At 37.1% G+C, this 18,217-nt stretch overlaps 2 protein-coding genes across 2 annotated transcripts; both read left to right on the forward strand.

Annotated features, from left to right (window-relative positions):
• The first annotated feature begins 1,560 nt into the window (after positions 1 to 1,560).
• On the forward strand, positions 1,561 to 2,499 carry LOC132241941 (olfactory receptor 5AR1-like). The gene has a single exon (XM_059710890.1). It carries the CDS (start codon positions 1,561 to 1,563, stop codon positions 2,497 to 2,499), a length of 939 nt encoding a protein of 312 aa, XP_059566873.1.
• An 8,225-nt stretch (positions 2,500 to 10,724) lies between these two features.
• Positions 10,725 to 11,663, forward strand: LOC132241942 (olfactory receptor 5AP2-like). The gene has a single exon (XM_059710892.1). The coding sequence runs from the start codon at positions 10,725 to 10,727 to the stop codon at positions 11,661 to 11,663; it is 939 nt and encodes a 312-aa protein (XP_059566875.1).
• The last annotated feature ends 6,554 nt before the right edge of the window (positions 11,664 to 18,217 follow it).

The following is an 18,217-nucleotide window of genomic DNA, read 5'->3' on the forward strand; positions in this document are numbered from 1 at the left end:
TTTAGTTTTAATTTCTTAGCTGTACTTCTTATATTTTAAAAAATATTTTTTTAAGGGAAGCATTTTTTTAAAAGATGTGTGCAGTTATCCACAACTTCTGACAAGTTGGTTCAGTTATCCACAATTTCTGACAAGATTGCTGCTGTTTTTCAGTATTATTATGTCCTTTAATAGAGAAACATAGTGAAGTGAGAGTACAAATAATGAATATATTGCTTTATTTTCCCCTTATCATTTACTTGTGGGGTAGGCAGAGATATGGTGGACTTCTGGATATAACATTGTCCCATGTCCTTTCAACCAGGAGCAGATATCGAAAGGAGTTTACACCAAGGGTTTGGAGAACTGAATGTGATCACTAGATCATTATTCAGATTTTCCTGTTCTGTTCTTCTACCTTCAACTCCACTTTCATTATAATTTCACAGAACAGGAGTGGTCATGTGTGACATTATATATAACATAATTGATTGGACAAAATATAACCATAGGATGTAGAATTCAATTAGCCTCCCCATGACCAATTCCTTTAAAGCAAAGAGAGGCTATTTCATAGATATTCAAGAAAATTAGGGATCAAAGAAAACAATAAGAAATATTTCAATTTTTAGAGAAATGGTGGCACAGTTCAGACATGATTTCTCTCTGAGGTTATTGGACTATGGACATATAAAGACTGTTATCCTGTGTCTGACACATCTGTTCTGTTAGTGAATAGATCATATGAACTTGAGTTGATTAGAGGAAAGTAACTCACATAGAAATACATCAGTCCTTTCTTATGTCTCTGTCACCATTGCTACCAGCATGTCTATGGTCAAGTCCCAAACATTCATTATAATCTCTGTTGAACAGAAGCTGTCGAGGAAGCAAGGTTAGGCCTGGCACATACCACTCTAAGGATCACTCATGGAGACCCTTCCAGCATCTTCTCTAGCAACCACCACCTTCCCTGCTCCACTGGGTCCTGGATCACAGACCATCTCCATCCCTGGTCATTGAGACATGGGACAATGCTATATCCAGAAGTCCACCATATCTCTGCCTTCCCGACAAGTAAATGATGGGGGGAAAATAAAGCAATATATTCATATTTGTACCTCTTGCTTAACTATGTTTCTCTATTAAAGGATATAATAATGCTGAAAAACAGCCACAATCTTGTCAGAAGTTGTGGATAACTGAACCAATTACTTTACAAACTATTGCTTCCACCATGAAAACATCAATTTATTAATCTATAACACAGGATTAACAAAAATTACCATAATACTAGTTAGGTTAGTATGGAAATAGCATGATTAAACATAAAAGCATGCCACAAACTCTCTTTGAAGTGCTACAGAAATATAAGAGATAGTATCATTAACATTTACTGATTTATGTTAGATTGCATATACTTCCAAAGAGTCAGATTTCCTCGTGAAGTCATAGCATTGTTTACTTCTTTTTCTAATTACTAAATAACAGAAAGAATCAGCCACTGAACCATTAAGATAGATGATGTTAACTCCACATCCATTTCGGTCCTCCACAGCCAGGGGTTTCCAGACCTGAGTGATGGCTGCTGAGAACTGCACTGTGTTTGCTGACTTCATACTCCTAGGACTTTCTGGCAGACAGGATGTGCAGCGGGGGCTCTTTGTGCTCTTCCTGCTGGTTTATGGCATCACTGTGATCGCCAATCTAGGGATGATCCTGCTGATCAACATGGACCCCAGACTCCACACGCCCATGTATTATTTCCTGAGCAACCTGTCTTTCTGTGATGTCTGCTACTCCTCCACTGTCGCTCCCAAAATGCTAGCTGATTTCTTATCTGAGCAAAAAAGGATTCCATACAATTTGTGCTTTCTTCAGATGTTTCTTTTTGGGTTCTTTGCAGCTGTGGAATGTGTCATGCTGTCTGTCATGGCCTATGACCGTTATGTAGCCATCTGTAATCCACTTCTTTATACAACTGCCATGTCCAGGAGAGTGTGCCTCCGGCTCGTGGCCATTGCCTACATTGCAGGTTTGATGGATATGACCATCTTCACCTCTTGCACTTTTCCATTATCATTGTGTAATTCCAATGTCATCAATCACTTCTTCTGTGACATCCCTCCCTTACTAGCCCTCTCTTCCTCGGATACAACCATCACTGAAATAGTGTTGACCATTTCCTGTAGCTGTGTTGTGGGGTCCAGCATCATCACTGTCCTCCTCTCCTACAGCTACATCATAACCACCATCCTTAGAATGAACTCAGCAGAGGGCAGACACAAAGCCTTCTCTACCTGTGCCTCCCACTTAACCGCTGTGGGGATATTTTTTGGTACACTCTTGTTCATGTATTTCAGACCCAACTCCAGTTACTCCTTGGACACGGACAAAGTGGCTTCTGTTTTCTACACAGTTGTCATCCCCATGTTAAACCCACTGATCTACAGCTTAAGGAATAAGGATGTGAAAGGTGCCCTGAGGAAAGCACTAGGCACTAAGTTATGTTCTGGGTGAAAGCATGTTAACTCAAAGTATTTTTTATTTAGAGATGTTGAGAGCTCAAGTTCAGGTACTTTGACAAGTGTCCTGTAGTCTCACCAGTACAATTCTGGATATTTCTTTATCTATCTTTGTGCTTAAATTAAGTATAGGAAACACTCACTCTTAATCTTAATCTTTTCAAACAAAGGAAGAGTAGCAATTGTTTCATTATATTGTTTTGCAAAGAGGGTCTTTTTATACCACTTTCTCTATTCATGGGTATGTACCAGAGAGATACAGGCATAGTCACATCTCCCCCCCATCTCAATTAATTTATCCTCCTTAAAGTTCCATTTTTAAAAAATGAGTTTAATAAACTTGCTTAACCAGAAGGGAGTTTTGGCGGCTTAATTTAGCTCATTTTTGGGTTCTTCCTATGTACTAGCATCATACTATAAGTTTTACATCATAACACCTATAAGTAATAAGTAGTAAATAATAAGAATAAATTTAAATCCTCCTGCCTAACTCTAAGTTCCATAAATACAAGGCCTTTTCATGTCTTGTTCACCATTATTTCTACTTTTCTATTTACAATGCTCACTTTCAGGATACCATTCAAAAACATTCATAGCAGCAATATTTACAATAGCCAAGACTTGGAAGCAGCCCCAGTGCCCATCAGTAGATGAGTGGATAAAAAAGTGGTGGTACATTTACACACTGTAATACTACTCAGCCACAAAAAAAGCAATCTTACCTTCTGCAACAGCATAGATGGACCTGAAGATTATTATGCTATGTGAAATAAAGCCAATCAAAGAAAGGCAAGTACCATATGGTTTCACTTATATGTGGAATCTAGTGAACAAAATAAACTAACGGACACAGACTCATGGATACAGAGAAGACTGACAGCTGTCAGAGGGGAGAAAGTTGGGGACTAGATCAGAAGGGTGAGGGATTAAGCAAAAGGAAAAAAAGAAAGACTCCTGGACACAGACAACAGTGCTGTGATTACCAGAGGGAAGGCGGGTGGAGGGCGGGAGGAGTAGGTAAAGGGGAGATAAATGGTGATGGAAAGAGACTTGACTTGGGATAGTAAGCACACAATACAAAATACAGATGATGTTTTATAGAATTGTATACCTGAAACCTGTATTTTATTAACCAATGTCAACCTAATAAATTCAATTAAAAATTATTGATTGAATGAATGTGTGTTCCCCTGCAAGACTAATATAAAAAGGAGCCTTCATCAGTGAAGAAGAAAAAAAACTTTCTTTGTTTTATTTTATTTTTGTATGTTCATCTTACACAAAATCCACCTGTACTTTTTTTTGTGGCCTAAGCTGTCAGAGACCTTGTCAGAGACCAGGATCATTTGATGTAGAGAACTTCTTGTATCTTTCATTTCTAAACTTTCTGTCACAGGGATCAGCAGGATCAGCAGTTCTAGATTAAATTTTTTAAATTTTTAATTGGTTTTAAAGACGGGGAGAGAGAAAGAGAGAGGAACATCGATGTAAGAGAGATACATCCATTGGTTGCCTCCCATAGGCACTCTGACCAAGGAGGAACCCACAACCTAGGTGTGTGGCTTGATGGGAAATTAAACCTGCAACCTTCTGGTTCACAGGACTATGTTCCAACCAACTGAGCCACACCAGTCAAGGAAGCAACTCTAGATTATATTGCACTTCATAGTCTTGACATCAGAGGGTGGCTTTTCCTTCTAGTCCTCACTTTGGAGAACAGATACATGTTCTTGAAACCTATACAGAAACTGCATGAATGAAATTGGGGATATGGGACCTTGACCATCTCTAATGGCTACTAGAAAAGAGAATTTTATCTCCCTTTACATGTTCATGGAATTATGCTAATTATTTTTTAAAAAAAGAAATGAAATGCCCAGTTATTCACAAAAATTTATGTTCAATGAAATAAAACAAAGAACAAATATTATTTACATTGCTATTATATTTGCAATGACTTAAATTGGTTTTCTGTATATCTGTGAAATAAATTGAAACTGTATTCTGAACACAATTTTAATAGTAGTCATTACTTAGTGGTTGGATGTTAAGAGATGCTAAAATCTATTTTAATAACTTAAGGTAATTATACATGAGGTTTATACTATTATTGATTAGCTGTTAATCCAGTTATGGCAAACATTATATAATTTCAGGTTTTTGGAGTACTCATTAATTATTATTATGCCTAAATAAAATGTACAGAGTATTCATTATTGACCTCAACCTGCTTTCCAAACTAAAGAGAATATTAATAAATTCATTTTCAAAAAGTTCTTTCTATACACCTTTTCTCTGTTCATGGGTATGCCCCAGTGAATATCATAAACTCTCCACCTATGTCAGTTCAAATTATTCTATTATGATTCAATTTTGGTAATGAGTTTAATACATTTGCTCAGGTAGAATACAGTATTAGTAGATAATATGAGGTATGTTTGTATCCTTCCTATGTACCTGGATTGGCTTATAAATATTCCATCATCACAGAAATATATAAGTAGTAAAAAATGAATAAGAAAATTTAAAAAGCTGCTCCTCCAACTCATAGTCCATAAATGCCAGTCCCTTTTCTGCCTGTTCACAATATTTCTACTTTGCTATTTATAATGTTCAGCTCGCGCATGACATTTTAAAACATGTATTGAATAAATGAATGACTCTCCCCTACAAAATTGAGCGTTGGGATATTCATCCCCAAAAAAGTCATTTTTATTTTAGAGTTTTTGTAATTTTTTTTTAAATCTCAATTTGTTTTATTTGATTCTAGTATGTCATCTGACAGAGATTCATCTGTATGCTTCATTTGGCCTCAGCTGAGTAAGTATCAGGGACAGGGATCATTTGATGTAGAGAACTTCTCAGATCCTCTATTTCTCCTCACTCTGCCCCAATTATATCAGCAGACATCCCCAGGATAAGCAGCTCTAGATTTACATTGCACTTCAGAGTCTTCCCATCAGCCTGTGGATTTCCCTTCTTTCCCTCATTCTGGTGAACAGATATGGTCCTATTGACAACTCTAAGAAGCTGTGTAAATGAAGGAGGGGAGTAAAGGAGCAGGGCATTCTCTAATGTCACTGGACAAAAGGTCTCACATTGGTATTCAATTTGCAACAATATATATTTGCTTTCTTATCACCAGAGATAGGGAATGCAGAGCTAGGAAGGTTGTATAAACAAAACTTGTTACTTCTTCAGTCTTCCTGTCTTAAACCCTTTTGTCTTGTCATTTCCTCAATTTTTCACATATTTGTTGTGTACTTGTATTAAAGGTACATAATCTGCGTCCTTTGTCCACCTCTTTGAGTCTCGCATTTGGTATGGGTCCCTTCTCCATGCAAAATTCAATTTGTCTTTCTCCTGTTAATTTGTGTGATGCCAATTTCCTATTAGGCCAGTCAAAAAAAAAACCATAAGAGGAGAAGGAAAAAGTTTGCCACCCTTACACAGTCAAAAAAAATCCTTGCAATGAGGGCAATTGATGTGTACTTGTGGGAAGGAATCAGACAATAACTAATGAAAATAGTAATACGTGAGACGACCATATTTCTAAGTGAGAAGTGAAGGAGGTGTTTCAGAAGTGGAGGAAACAGGATAAACAATGAAAAGCAGATCAAAATCTAAGTTCATCAGACATCTGCTTTCACCGGAAGAGAATGTAGACCCATGGTAGCATGAAGCACAGCATTCAAATAAAGTCTGGTAAATGTCTGACACTGACCAATTTACTCAAAGGAGTGAAGGATTAAAGTTGAACCTTTGCTAAAGTTGTTGCAGCATTCACAGGGGAAAACACAGAAGCGGAATCTAATTAATCATATTCTCACAACACAGAGGAGTGGAGGCCGAGGCTTTAGAGATTTGTCCCAACAGTCACTGAGGTAGAAATAAAATGCAATCTGCCTATTGTTGATGTACTGGAGATAAGGACAGAAAGACTTACTCATTTCAGGTAGGTTTCCAAATGGCTTAAATTAAAGAATGTAGGGCAAAGAAAAACCTTACTTTTGGAAAAATGAAGAATCCAGGTTTCAGAATTTGGTTAATGAATCATTTTATATCTGCTTACTCAGTTAAATAAATTCTTCCTTCTAATGGCCAAACAATGATATTTCTTTGTTAGACCTGTGTGAATTCCTCTGACCACATTTATCATTATTATAAGAAAGTTAAATATTTTATTTATATTTTAATAAAGGTTCATAAGTAAACCATTACCTTTTATCACTACACAAGAGATATTGCTGCATGCATAAATTTAAGATTTGCTCCGTGTTTTGCAAATAATAGAGATAACACATTAAAAGTATCCAGGCCATAGTTTTTGTCTAAACAAATAAAAATTAGACCACTGCCCAAATTCAAATTTTCATATATCAATAGACACACATAAATATAATAATTTTCATAGAAACAAGACAGAATCCTATGTATCTCAAGAACATTTATTTTCCCTGTACCTATTTTCATTTAAATGGAACAGGCAGCTTAAAATAAAAAGATATGTCAATTTCCACATTTTATTTTGTTTATACTTATTTTTATCACATCTCTTTGGTTTGAAAAGGAATATGTCCTTTTGGCAAAGATCAGTCATACAAATGGGTTCAGTATTCTATCACTTACCTTCCACAAACCAGGGAAGGTAAGTGATAGAATACTGCAAAACGTGTTTCAGTTTCAGTAAACACTATGATGTCACACACCAAAACAAAAGTATAAAAAGTTTCATTTAGGTGAGCAAAGGGGGCAGGAGGGATGGAGACATCTGCAATAGTGTCAACAATAAACATAAAATAATAAAAGAAAAAAAGATAATTTTTGTCATTTACTAACATATGCAGTACCATTGTCAGTGATAAAACTAGACTTTTTTTCGTTAGTGAAAATCTATCACATTGGACATCTATTAATGTTAAAGCGTTAGACCAGTGGTTGGCAAACTGCGGCTCGCAAGCCACATGCAGCTCTTTGGCCCCTTGAGTGTGGCTCTTCCTAAGCCTTAGGAGTACCCTAATTAAGTTAATAACAATGTACCTACCTATATAGTTTAAGTTTAAAAAATTTGGCTCTCAAAAGAAATTTCAATCGTTGTACTGTTGATATTTGGTTCTGTTGACTAATGAGTTTGTCGACGACTGCAGACCATCTCTGAAATGCTTATGTTCTTTTTTTAGTTCAGAGTTTAGTGCAGGGATGTGTTCATTCTGAAAATTCATTTGCCTTTTAAAAAAAATGGAACATGATTATATTTAATACGCAACTTCCATTCAACCAAAAGGTAAAACGCTACAGTAAAATAATAACAAACATAGGGCATGAGAAATGATTAACATCTTTAATCTTAACCAAACTCTTAGAAACCAGTAACAGAGAGACTATAATCCAAGAAAATTGGAAAGAAGAAAATGAAATAATACAAGTGATGATCACAGGATTCAGCATTTATGATGATTGTGCTAACCAGTGACAGAATAATTTATCTGCAATATCACACTGTCACCGAATAAAAACACTGACATCTAATGTTGTTCAGTTTTGAACAGTGGTGTGCAGTTTTAACTCTCAGAACTGAACACTGGGAGACAGATTGATGAGTGATATCTACAATTAGGGGGAAAGATAGTTTTTAATTAAAATATAAATTTTGAATATGCTTTGCCCTGGCAATGCTAGTTCATTGAAATTATTTCAGTAAATTAGTTGACCAAATTCAAAATGAGTTATATAAAAGCATGTTTAATGCAGAGAAAATATGTAGTTAGTATATGCACTCTAAAACACTACTTGCTTATCAATTTATTAACACAAAGGAAATGTATAATATCCAATAGTAGATAATAGTGTAGGGCATACAGAAAAAAAAATAAGTAGTATAAATATATATATGTATAAATTTAAGTGGTTTTATAAAAGCAAGGGTTATCTACTATCAGATTGTAGACAACTATAGGAATCCATTTTTTATCTTAAATCTTTAGCAGTTTACTTTACACAATATGGCTTCAAGATATGCTTTTGAAATTAGTAATGCATACTCAGTTCACAGAATGTTCAATTAAATTATTTTTTTTTATGTTGTTAAAACACTACATTGCTTATAGTACAGAGGTATTTTGTGCAACCTACAGTGCTTTCTTTTCCTGTTTCATGGAACAGGGAGCCTTAACTAAACCTGGTTTCCTTGGTAGCATTGTCATGCACTTATATGATAACTAGAGGCCCATCCTGCTATCGAAATCTCGCAAGGAGGGAACCCCCCTACACCCCCCCCCCCACACACACACACCCCACACACACCCCCACACCCCACCCGCAGGCCTCTGCGGAAGTCAGGCCAGACCAGCACCGCCGTTGGCCAGGACCCGAGCATGACTTCCGCCCCAGGTTCCCCCTGTCTCCCTGCCTGTGTTTGCTCCAGGCCACTGGAGTTGCCTTGCCAGCTCAGGCAGACGTCCCCCTCCCCTTCCCCCCGCCCTGTCTTTGTCTCCATCTCTGCTCCGGGCCTCACCTGCACACACAACCACCTCCTGTCCAGTCGTGACCTATTATGGCATCCCGGCCTAATTTGCATATTACCTCTTTATATATATATAGATTAGATAGATAGATAGATAGATAGATAGATAGATAGATAGATAGATAGATAGATATAGATGGCCATCTCTCAGGATCAGACAACCATTTTCTGGAAGAAAGACTTTATATAGACAATTGTTCATTTAGTATTAGGCTTCAGGACAACAGCGATATCAGGAAAGCCATGTAGAGACAGATATATTTTATTTATTTAATTTAAATACATGCACATATATATAATCACAATAAAATGTCAGCATAGATTGGGAGGTAGTAGCTCATTTTTAATTATTTTAAAATTTTAACCTCTATTTTTGTACATTTAAAAAATATATTTGTTTTTACATGGAAAACATTAGTTGATGACATGTCTAGAGAATTTTACCAAGGGTTTGGAATCCTGCACATTGATCACTAGACCCATATTCATATGTTCTTTTTCTCACATTTATCTACCCTCAACTCCACTTTATATTCCCACAGAATTAAGGAGGTCACACATGATATTATATACAATGTGACAGATTGGGTAAAATATGGCAGTGGAACATAGAATTGATTGGCCCCTCCAAAAACACCAACACCACCTAAGGGAGGACGAATTTGGGGATCTTCACATAAAATAAGAGTCAATGAAAACAAAAAACACAAAATTAGAATTTCTAGGGAATTGGTGTGAGGGTATAGAGTAGATATGAATCTTTCTAGAATAATGTGATTGTGCATCGGTGAATATTTTTAAATGTCTTAGAACTCTGATCTGTTGGTGAATAATAGATTATGTGGACTCCAGTAAATTAGAGTTGAAGGGTTCACATGGTAGTCTATACTCTCTTTCTTTCTTCTAGGTCACCTGTGCAATAGTATCCCAAAAGGTTTCCATCACTTCCCCTGAGCAACAGCTGCTGTCAGAAGAGGCATGGTTAGCGCTGGCATATTCCTGACTGTGAACCCTAACATATCGTTCTCCGGATCCTCCAAAACGACTCCAGCAAGCACCACCCTCACTGCTCCACTGGGTCCTGGATCACAGACCATTTCTATCCCTTGTTTGTTAAGGCTGGATAGGACCTGAGGGGCTGATGGGGTATTGGGGAATGTTATATGTAGGAACCCGTAATCACTCTGCCTGTTTCACAAATGGATTGATGAAGAAATAACAAAGAAATGCATTCATTACCTGAACCTCTCACTAACTACACTTCTCCATTAAGAATAGAATAGTTCTACAACACTAAAAAGAAAAACAGTCTTTTCAGAAAATATGAGTTATCTGGACCAAATAATTTTAAGAGCTATTGCCTATACAGAACATTGAGGACATCAATTTATTAATATAAGATAGAAGTAGTAAAAATTATCATAAGTACTGCATGGGTTGGTGTGAAAATAGCATGATTGATTTTGAATGAAACTACACTTCAAACTCTATCAAGTGCAATACAAATGTAGGCAATATTATTAGCATAACCACTTCCACAATTTGTAATAAATTGGGTATGTTTCAAGGAGAGTCATTTTACCTATAGCATACTTAGCAATGTTTATCTCTTCTTCTAGTTACTGAAAAATAGTACTATGATGTCAACCCCACTTCCACTTCCTTCTTTAACACAAAGGGGTTTCCAGACCTGAGTGATGGCTGCTGAGAACTGCACTGTGTTTGCTGACTTCATACTCCTAGGACTTTCTGGCAGACAGGATGTGCAGCGGGGGCTCTTTGTGCTCTTCCTGCTGGTTTATGGCATCACTGTGATCGCCAATCTAGGGATGATCCTACTGATCAACATGGACCCCAGACTCCACACGCCCATGTATTATTTCCTGAGCAACCTGTCTTTCTGTGATGTCTGCTACTCCTCCACTGTCGCTCCCAAGATGCTGGTTGATTTCTTATCTGAGCAAAAAAGGATTCCATACAATTTATGCTTTCTTCAGATGTTTCTTTTTGGGTTCTTTGCAGCTGTGGAATGTGTCATGCTGTCTGTCATGGCCTATGACCGTTATGTAGCCATCTGTAACCCACTTCTTTATACAACTGCCATGTCCAGGAGGGTGTGCCTCCGGCTCGTGGCCACTGCCTACATTGCAGGTTTGATGGATGTAACAATCTTCACCTCTTGCACATTTCCATTATCATTGTGTAATTCCAATGTCATCAATCACTTCTTCTGCGACATCGCACCTTTATTAGCTCTCTCCTCCTCAAATACAACCATCATTGAAATAGCCACGACCATTTCCTGTAGCTGTGTTGTAGGGTCCAGCATCATCACTGTCCTCCTCTCCTATAGCTACATCATAGCCACCATCCTTAGATTGAACTCAGCAGAGGGCAGACACAAAGCCTTCTCTACCTGTGCCTCCCACTTAACTGCTGTGGGGATATTTTTTGGTACACTCTTGTTCATGTATTTCAGACCCAACTCCAGTTACTCCTTGGACACAGACAAAGTGGCTTCTGTTTTTTACACAGTTGTCATCCCCATGTTAAACCCACTGATCTACAGTTTAAGGAATAAGGATGTGAAAGGTGCCCTGAGGAAAGCACTAGGCACTAAGTTATGTTCTGGGTGAAAGCATGTTCACCCAAAAAGTTTTATTTAGAGATGTTGAGAACTCAAGTTCAGGTACTTTGACAAGTGTCCTGTAGTCTCGCCAGTACAATTCTGCCTATTTCGTTACCTATCTCTGTGTCTAAATTGCATATAAGATACAGTGATTACCAATCTTAATCTCTTCAAATTTAGGAAGAGTAGTAATAGGTTTACTCTACTGTTTTGCAAAGAGGGTCTTTTTATACCACTCTCTCTATTCATGAGTATCTTCCAAAGAAATATGGGCATAGTCTCATCTCCCTCCATGCCAATTAAATTTATCCTCCATAAAGCTCCATTTTTCAACACAATGAGTTTAATAAATTTTCTCAGTCACAAGGGAGTTTTAGTGGTTTAAATTAGATGTTGTTTTTTTGTTTTTTGTTTTTTTGTCTTCTTCCTATGTACTGGCATCAGACTGTAAATTTTACATCATAACACTTAGAAGTAATAAGTAGTAAATAAATAATAATATAAAATTAAATTTTCTTGCCCTAACTCAAAGGTTTATAAGTGCAAAGCCTTCGCCTGACGTGTTCACCATTATTTCTACTTTGCTATTTACTATGTCCATTTTCAGGATGCCATTCAAAAACTTTCATTGCAGCAATGTTTACAAATAGCCGAGATTTGGAAGCAGGCCAAGTTCCCATTAGTAGGTGAGTAGATAAAACAGCTGTGGTACATTTACACAGTGTAATACTACTCAGCCACATACACACACAACAGAAGATAATACTACCTTTTGCAACAACAATAGGACAGGAGATTATTATGCTAAGTGAAACAAGCCTATCAGAGAAAGGCAAGTACCACATGATTTCACTTACCAGTACATATGGAATCTAGTGAACAAAATAAACCAACTAAATGGAAACAGATTCATGGACACAGAACAAACAGCTGTCAGAGGGGACAGAGTTGGGGGCTGGATGCAGAGGATGAGCGATTAAGCAAATAAAAAAAGGAAAGGCTCATGGACCAGACAACAGTATGGTGATTACCAGAGGATCAGGGTGGAGAGGGTAGGAGAGGATAAAGGGAGGATAAATGAGATGGAAGGAGACTTGACCTGGGATGGTAAACGCACAATACAATATACTAGTATAGCAGATGTATTGTAGAACTGTATACCTGAGACCTGTATTTTATTAACCAACGTCAACCCACTAAATTCAATTAAAAATTATTGAAGGAATGCATGTATGTCCCCTGCAAGGCTGATATAAAAAGGAGCCTTTGGCACTAGCTGCTTTGGCTCAGTGGATAGAGTGTCAGCCCTTGGACCTTGTTGCAGGCTCCATCCCTCGCCATGGTCTCTGGGGTGAGTGTGGGAGGCAACCAAGTGATGTGTCTCTCTCACATAGTTGTTTCTCTCTGTCTCTCCCCCTCCCTTCCACTCTCTCTAAAAATCAATGGGAAAATATCCTCAGTGAGGATTAACAAAAAAATAAAAAGGAGTTTTATCAATGAAGAAGAAAAAGAACTTTCTTTATTTTATTCTAATATGTTCATATTCACAAAATTCACCTTTGGCCTAAGCTGAGTATCAGATAAGAAATTATTTTATGTAAAGAACTTTTTGGACCTGTTAATTCTGATCATTCTGTCCCAAGGATCATCAGGATCAGCAGTTCTAGATTTTAAATTATTTTAATTGATTTGAGAGAGAGAGAGAGAGAGAGAGAGAGAGAGAGAGAGAGAGACCCATGTGAAAGAGATACATCAACTGGTTGCCTTCCATATGTGTTCTGACTAGGCATGGAATCCTCAACCTAGGTGTGTGCCCTGACCAAGACTTGAACCTGTGACCATCATCTGGCACATGGGAGGACACTCCAACCAACTGAGCCACCTGGACAGGGCAGCAGTTCTAGATTTATATTGCACTTGTTATTCTTCACGTCATACTGTGTTTTTCCCTTCTTGCCCTCACTCTGGAGAATAGATACATGCTCTTGACAATTATACAGAAACTGCATGAATGAAGTGGGTGGTAAAGGATCTTGACCTACTCTAATGGCTACTAGAAAAAAAGAACTTTATCTCACTTTACATTTTCATAGAATATACTAATTAATTAAAAACATAAAATGCCCAGAGTGATTAACAAAATTTGTTTAGAAAACTGAAATGCCCTAGGTTATTAACAATAATTTATGTTCAATGAAATAAAACAAAGAACAAAATAATATTTACATTAGTATTTCATTTGCAATGAGTTAAAATGATTCTCTGTGTATCTGTGAAATAAACTGAAACTGTATTCTAAACACGATTTCAATAGTGGTCATTACTTTATGGTTGGATGTTAAGCAATGCTAAAATCTATTTTAATAACTTAAAATAAGTTATTGTACATGATGTTTGTACTATTATCCATTATCTACTAATCTAGTTATGAAAAACATTATACAATTTCAGGTTTTCAGAGTATTCATTCATTTATTGTAGAAATATGGAGGTTCTCTCTGCTTTCTGGAGGACAGAGTTATAGGTTATACAAGGTTTTTCATTTAGGTTTTTCATATATATCCCTTTAATGTATAAAGTGCACTTAATGTTATGTGCTTAAAACAGCATAAGAATGAAATAACACATTAAAACATGCAATTTTCAGCTGGTTATTTTACTTATTGAACACAGTTTTAAGACAAAATAAAAATATTTTACTATGTTTTAAATATATTTTCCTGGGTTTTGACTTTCTTATCTCCGAAGTATATTTAGATGAATCAATGTATTATTCTATATTCAAAATAGTATAAAAAAGATACCAGCATTAGAGAGAGAAAGGAAGAGTGGTAACAGTTCACTAGTACCATAATGTAGCAAATTCACAATTCACAATGACAGATTAAAACACACGTGTGTGATTGGCACCAGCGAGAGCTTTATATATATAGACTAGTGGCCCAGTGCATGAAATTCATACACATTAAAAGGGAATTAATTAGAGGAAATATTTCAATATTGCTATTTGCCCTTTCTCTATAATAGAAGTGTCAGAGATGAAAGAAAATTAGTAAAATGTATATGAAAATCTCCCTCCTGTCAGAGTCTGGGGTGCCACAGGACCCAGAGTCAAGTTCCTGGCAACCCCCATGCCTCGAAATCGCTTGAGACCCATACCCAGCCAGCCCACCCCCATCAAGGCTCGTTGGGTGGGTTACGCAGCCTCAGGTCTCCCGTCACGCCCCGCCAGACTTGGCAGGGGATGTGAGGCTGGGATGCGAGGGCGGGGCTTGACAGAGATGCAAGCCTCGCATCCCCCATCAAGCTCCAACTCCTACTGTTCAGTTGTTACGTGTGATGGCGTGATGACCATTTGCATATTAGCTTTTTATTATTATGATAAACTTGCTTAATTATACCTGCTTTCTGATTTAGCTAAACGTTTTCCACCCCCGTGAAGCACCCCAACTTCTCTTTCAGGTAATTGTCAGCAATACAGCAGTAAATTTCAACATGAAGCAGATTATTATAGGTCACACAGGGAGAACAAAGGTTAAAATATTTAACTGCAGTAGTGATTGACTATATTCTGTGCAGGGAGAAAACCTACAGTCATTTTCAAGGTCCACCATTTCTTACTTCTCTTCAGTCAGGTTAGTTTCTAAGCTTTCTAAATGTCCATTTTCTGGCTAATGAAAAGAAAATAGGATTCCACCAAGTCTCCTATCTACCTGCTCCAGGACTTCTGTGAGGGTCAAATGAGATGAGGCACAGGAAGACATTTGGTTAAAGTGTGAAATGTTTGCACCTGCCTATAAAGCAAGTCCTGTTCCTGGGCTGAAGAAACTGCAAGGAGGCTAGTCGCTAGGGAGTGGAAGCTGGGTGTTGCTATGTGACGTCATTACCCAGCGCCCACAGTCACCATTTCTGGGCTGGGCTGGGCTGTGGGCCACATTTTGCTCCATGGGATCTGCGATTTAGTAGGCTGTCACTCCAGGGTGGTGATGGGGCCTGTGTCCCACTTGGGGGAAGCCAAGTGTTGCTTTGTGGGCGCCAGGTCTGTGGTGCCGTTTCTCTGTAAATGACCAGTACATGTCACGGCAGCTCCTGCACTGAGTGTCCACCCCATGGTGGTCAGTGCACATCATAGTGACGGGTAGGACGGTCGGGCACAGCATATTAGCCTTTTATATATAGAGATGCTATTATGAACATGGGGTACCAATATCTTCTCAAGTTAGTGTTATTTTTTCCTAGTCATGTACCCACTCTTTTAAAAGAAACATTGCTATTTATTTGAAAGTATAAGAAAACCAGGGATAGAGATTGAAAAACTTTTAACTAAATCTTTCTGTTCTCATGATGTATGCAATTTTCTGTCAGTTTTTATATTTTCCTGGGTTTTGACTTTCTTATCTCCGAAGTATATTTAGATGAATTAATGTATTATTCTATATTCAAAACAGTATAAAAAAGACACCAGCATTAGAGAGAGAAAGGAAGAGTGGCAACTGTTCACTAGTACCATAATGTAGCATTTTCTTATGTTTATCTGATGGTAAATTGCTAGCAATTAGTTAGGAGGTTTGAGATTTGCCTTAGCTATAACTCCCACAGGAGTACATTTGGTGCTTTGGTATTGGGATCATCACACACACAAGGGCAATACATTATGAAAAGACATTAAAACTGGTCACTAAGAGCAATTTTCCAAAAATTGAAAATATATTAATTTCACTGAATTTTGCCTGAGATTATTCTACATGGGAGGATACCCAACCAACTGAACCACATCAACCAGGGCACAGGAATACTTATTGATTGGACTCATTTTGCTATGTCAAATAAATATAATATTGGGTAGGCAGTAGATAGGGACAAAACTAAACAATTCCTAAAAGGTCTGTATTTCTTTCCCAGTCAACTTTTGTGTCTGAAATATTGGACAATAAAACACATTATTATATCTGTCACTTATTCTTTTTTTAATATACTTTACTGATTTTAGAGAGGAAGGGAGATGGAGAGAGAGATAGAAACATCAATGATGAGAGAGAATCATTGATTGGCTGCCTCCTGCACCCCCCATACTGGGGATCGAGCCCACAACCCAGGCATGTGCCCTTGGCCAGAATTGAACCTGACGCTCTATCCATTGAGCCAAACCAGCTAGGGCTCTGTCACTTATTCTTGAAAGTCCAAGTGGTCAGCACCCTGGAGCAGACAGAGATGTTGCAATAATCAAGCTCAGTCAGGAGACAGCGCTGGGCCCTCCTGCACACAGAGCTGGATGCAACTAATTTGGTACTGAGGCAGAGACTAATGTTTTTATCATTTCTAGTTTAGATTTGTTTATTTCTTTTCCTTTATCTACTGGAAAACATGTTATAAAATCAAATGCATGTATGAAATAATATACAAACTTTTAATTTCTTGCATCTATATATTTTAAATGCATATATACATAGATAAAGGGGAATATAGGAGACAGCAAGCATGGATTGTGGAGGAAGCCAAATATTTTTTGCTTGTTTGTTTTAAATCTTTTACATATACTTTTACATAATCTTTAAAATCTTCATTTTTTTGTTTAAATTCTTTATTGTATAAAGTATTACATAAGTTTCCTTTTTCCCCATTGACCTCTCCCCAGCATTATGCTAAGCGAAATAAGCCTGTGGGAGAAATATAAAAAATCTTCATTTTTAAGTGATCTAATTGTTTACAAAGATGTGCTCCTAGAAGCAATATATAAATGAGATTATACCAAGAGTTTGGACACCTGCACATTGATTACTAGACCATAATTCAGATTTTCCTTAGCTTTTTTTCATCTACCTTCAACTCACTTTTATATACACTCACAGAACAGAAGAGGACATGTTTTATATTATGTGAAAGATAATAGGTTTGGGTAAAATAAAACAGTGGGACGTAAAAGTTAATTGGGTTGGGAAGAAGCAACATTTTTAAAGCAACAGGAAGCAAATTTCAGAGATATTCAAGGAAAATATGGATCCAAAATAAATATATAAAGCACATTTTAAACCTAGCAAATTGAGATGGGACATAGTTAAGAAATATATAAGTACTAAATAAATGTATAAGAAAAAATTTAAAAACTGCTCCAACTCAAACCCATAAATGCAAGTCCCTTTTCTGCCTGATTCACAATATTTCTACTTGGCTATTTATAATGTTCAGCTTCCGCATGACATTTTAAAACATATGTTGAATAATAAATGACTGTTCCCTACAAAAGTGATGCATTTGAGCCTTGGTACATTCATCCTCCAAAAAATTCCTTTTTATTTTATATTTTATTTTATTTTAGAGCTTTGGTAAATTTTTTTAAAAACCTCATATGTTTTATTTGATTCTAGTACGTCATCTTACAGAGATTCATCTGTATGCTTCATTTGGCCTCAGCTAAGTATTAGGAGCAGGGATCATTTGAAGTAGAGAACTTCTCAGATCCTCTATTTCTCCTCACTCTGCCCCAATTATATCAGCAGGCATCCCCAGGATCAGCAGCTCTAGATTTACATTGCACTTCAGAGTCTTCCCATCAGCCTGTGG

Source organism: Myotis daubentonii, chromosome 9 (assembly GCF_963259705.1).
Source record: "Myotis daubentonii chromosome 9, mMyoDau2.1, whole genome shotgun sequence".
NCBI lineage: Eukaryota > Metazoa > Chordata > Mammalia > Chiroptera > Vespertilionidae > Myotis > Myotis daubentonii.

Coding starts and splice junctions, on each gene's coding strand:
- LOC132241942 (XM_059710892.1), top strand. CDS start 10,725: ATGGCTGCTGAGAACTGCACTGTGTTTGCTGACTTCATACTCCTAGGA.
- LOC132241941 (XM_059710890.1), top strand. CDS start 1,561: ATGGCTGCTGAGAACTGCACTGTGTTTGCTGACTTCATACTCCTAGGA.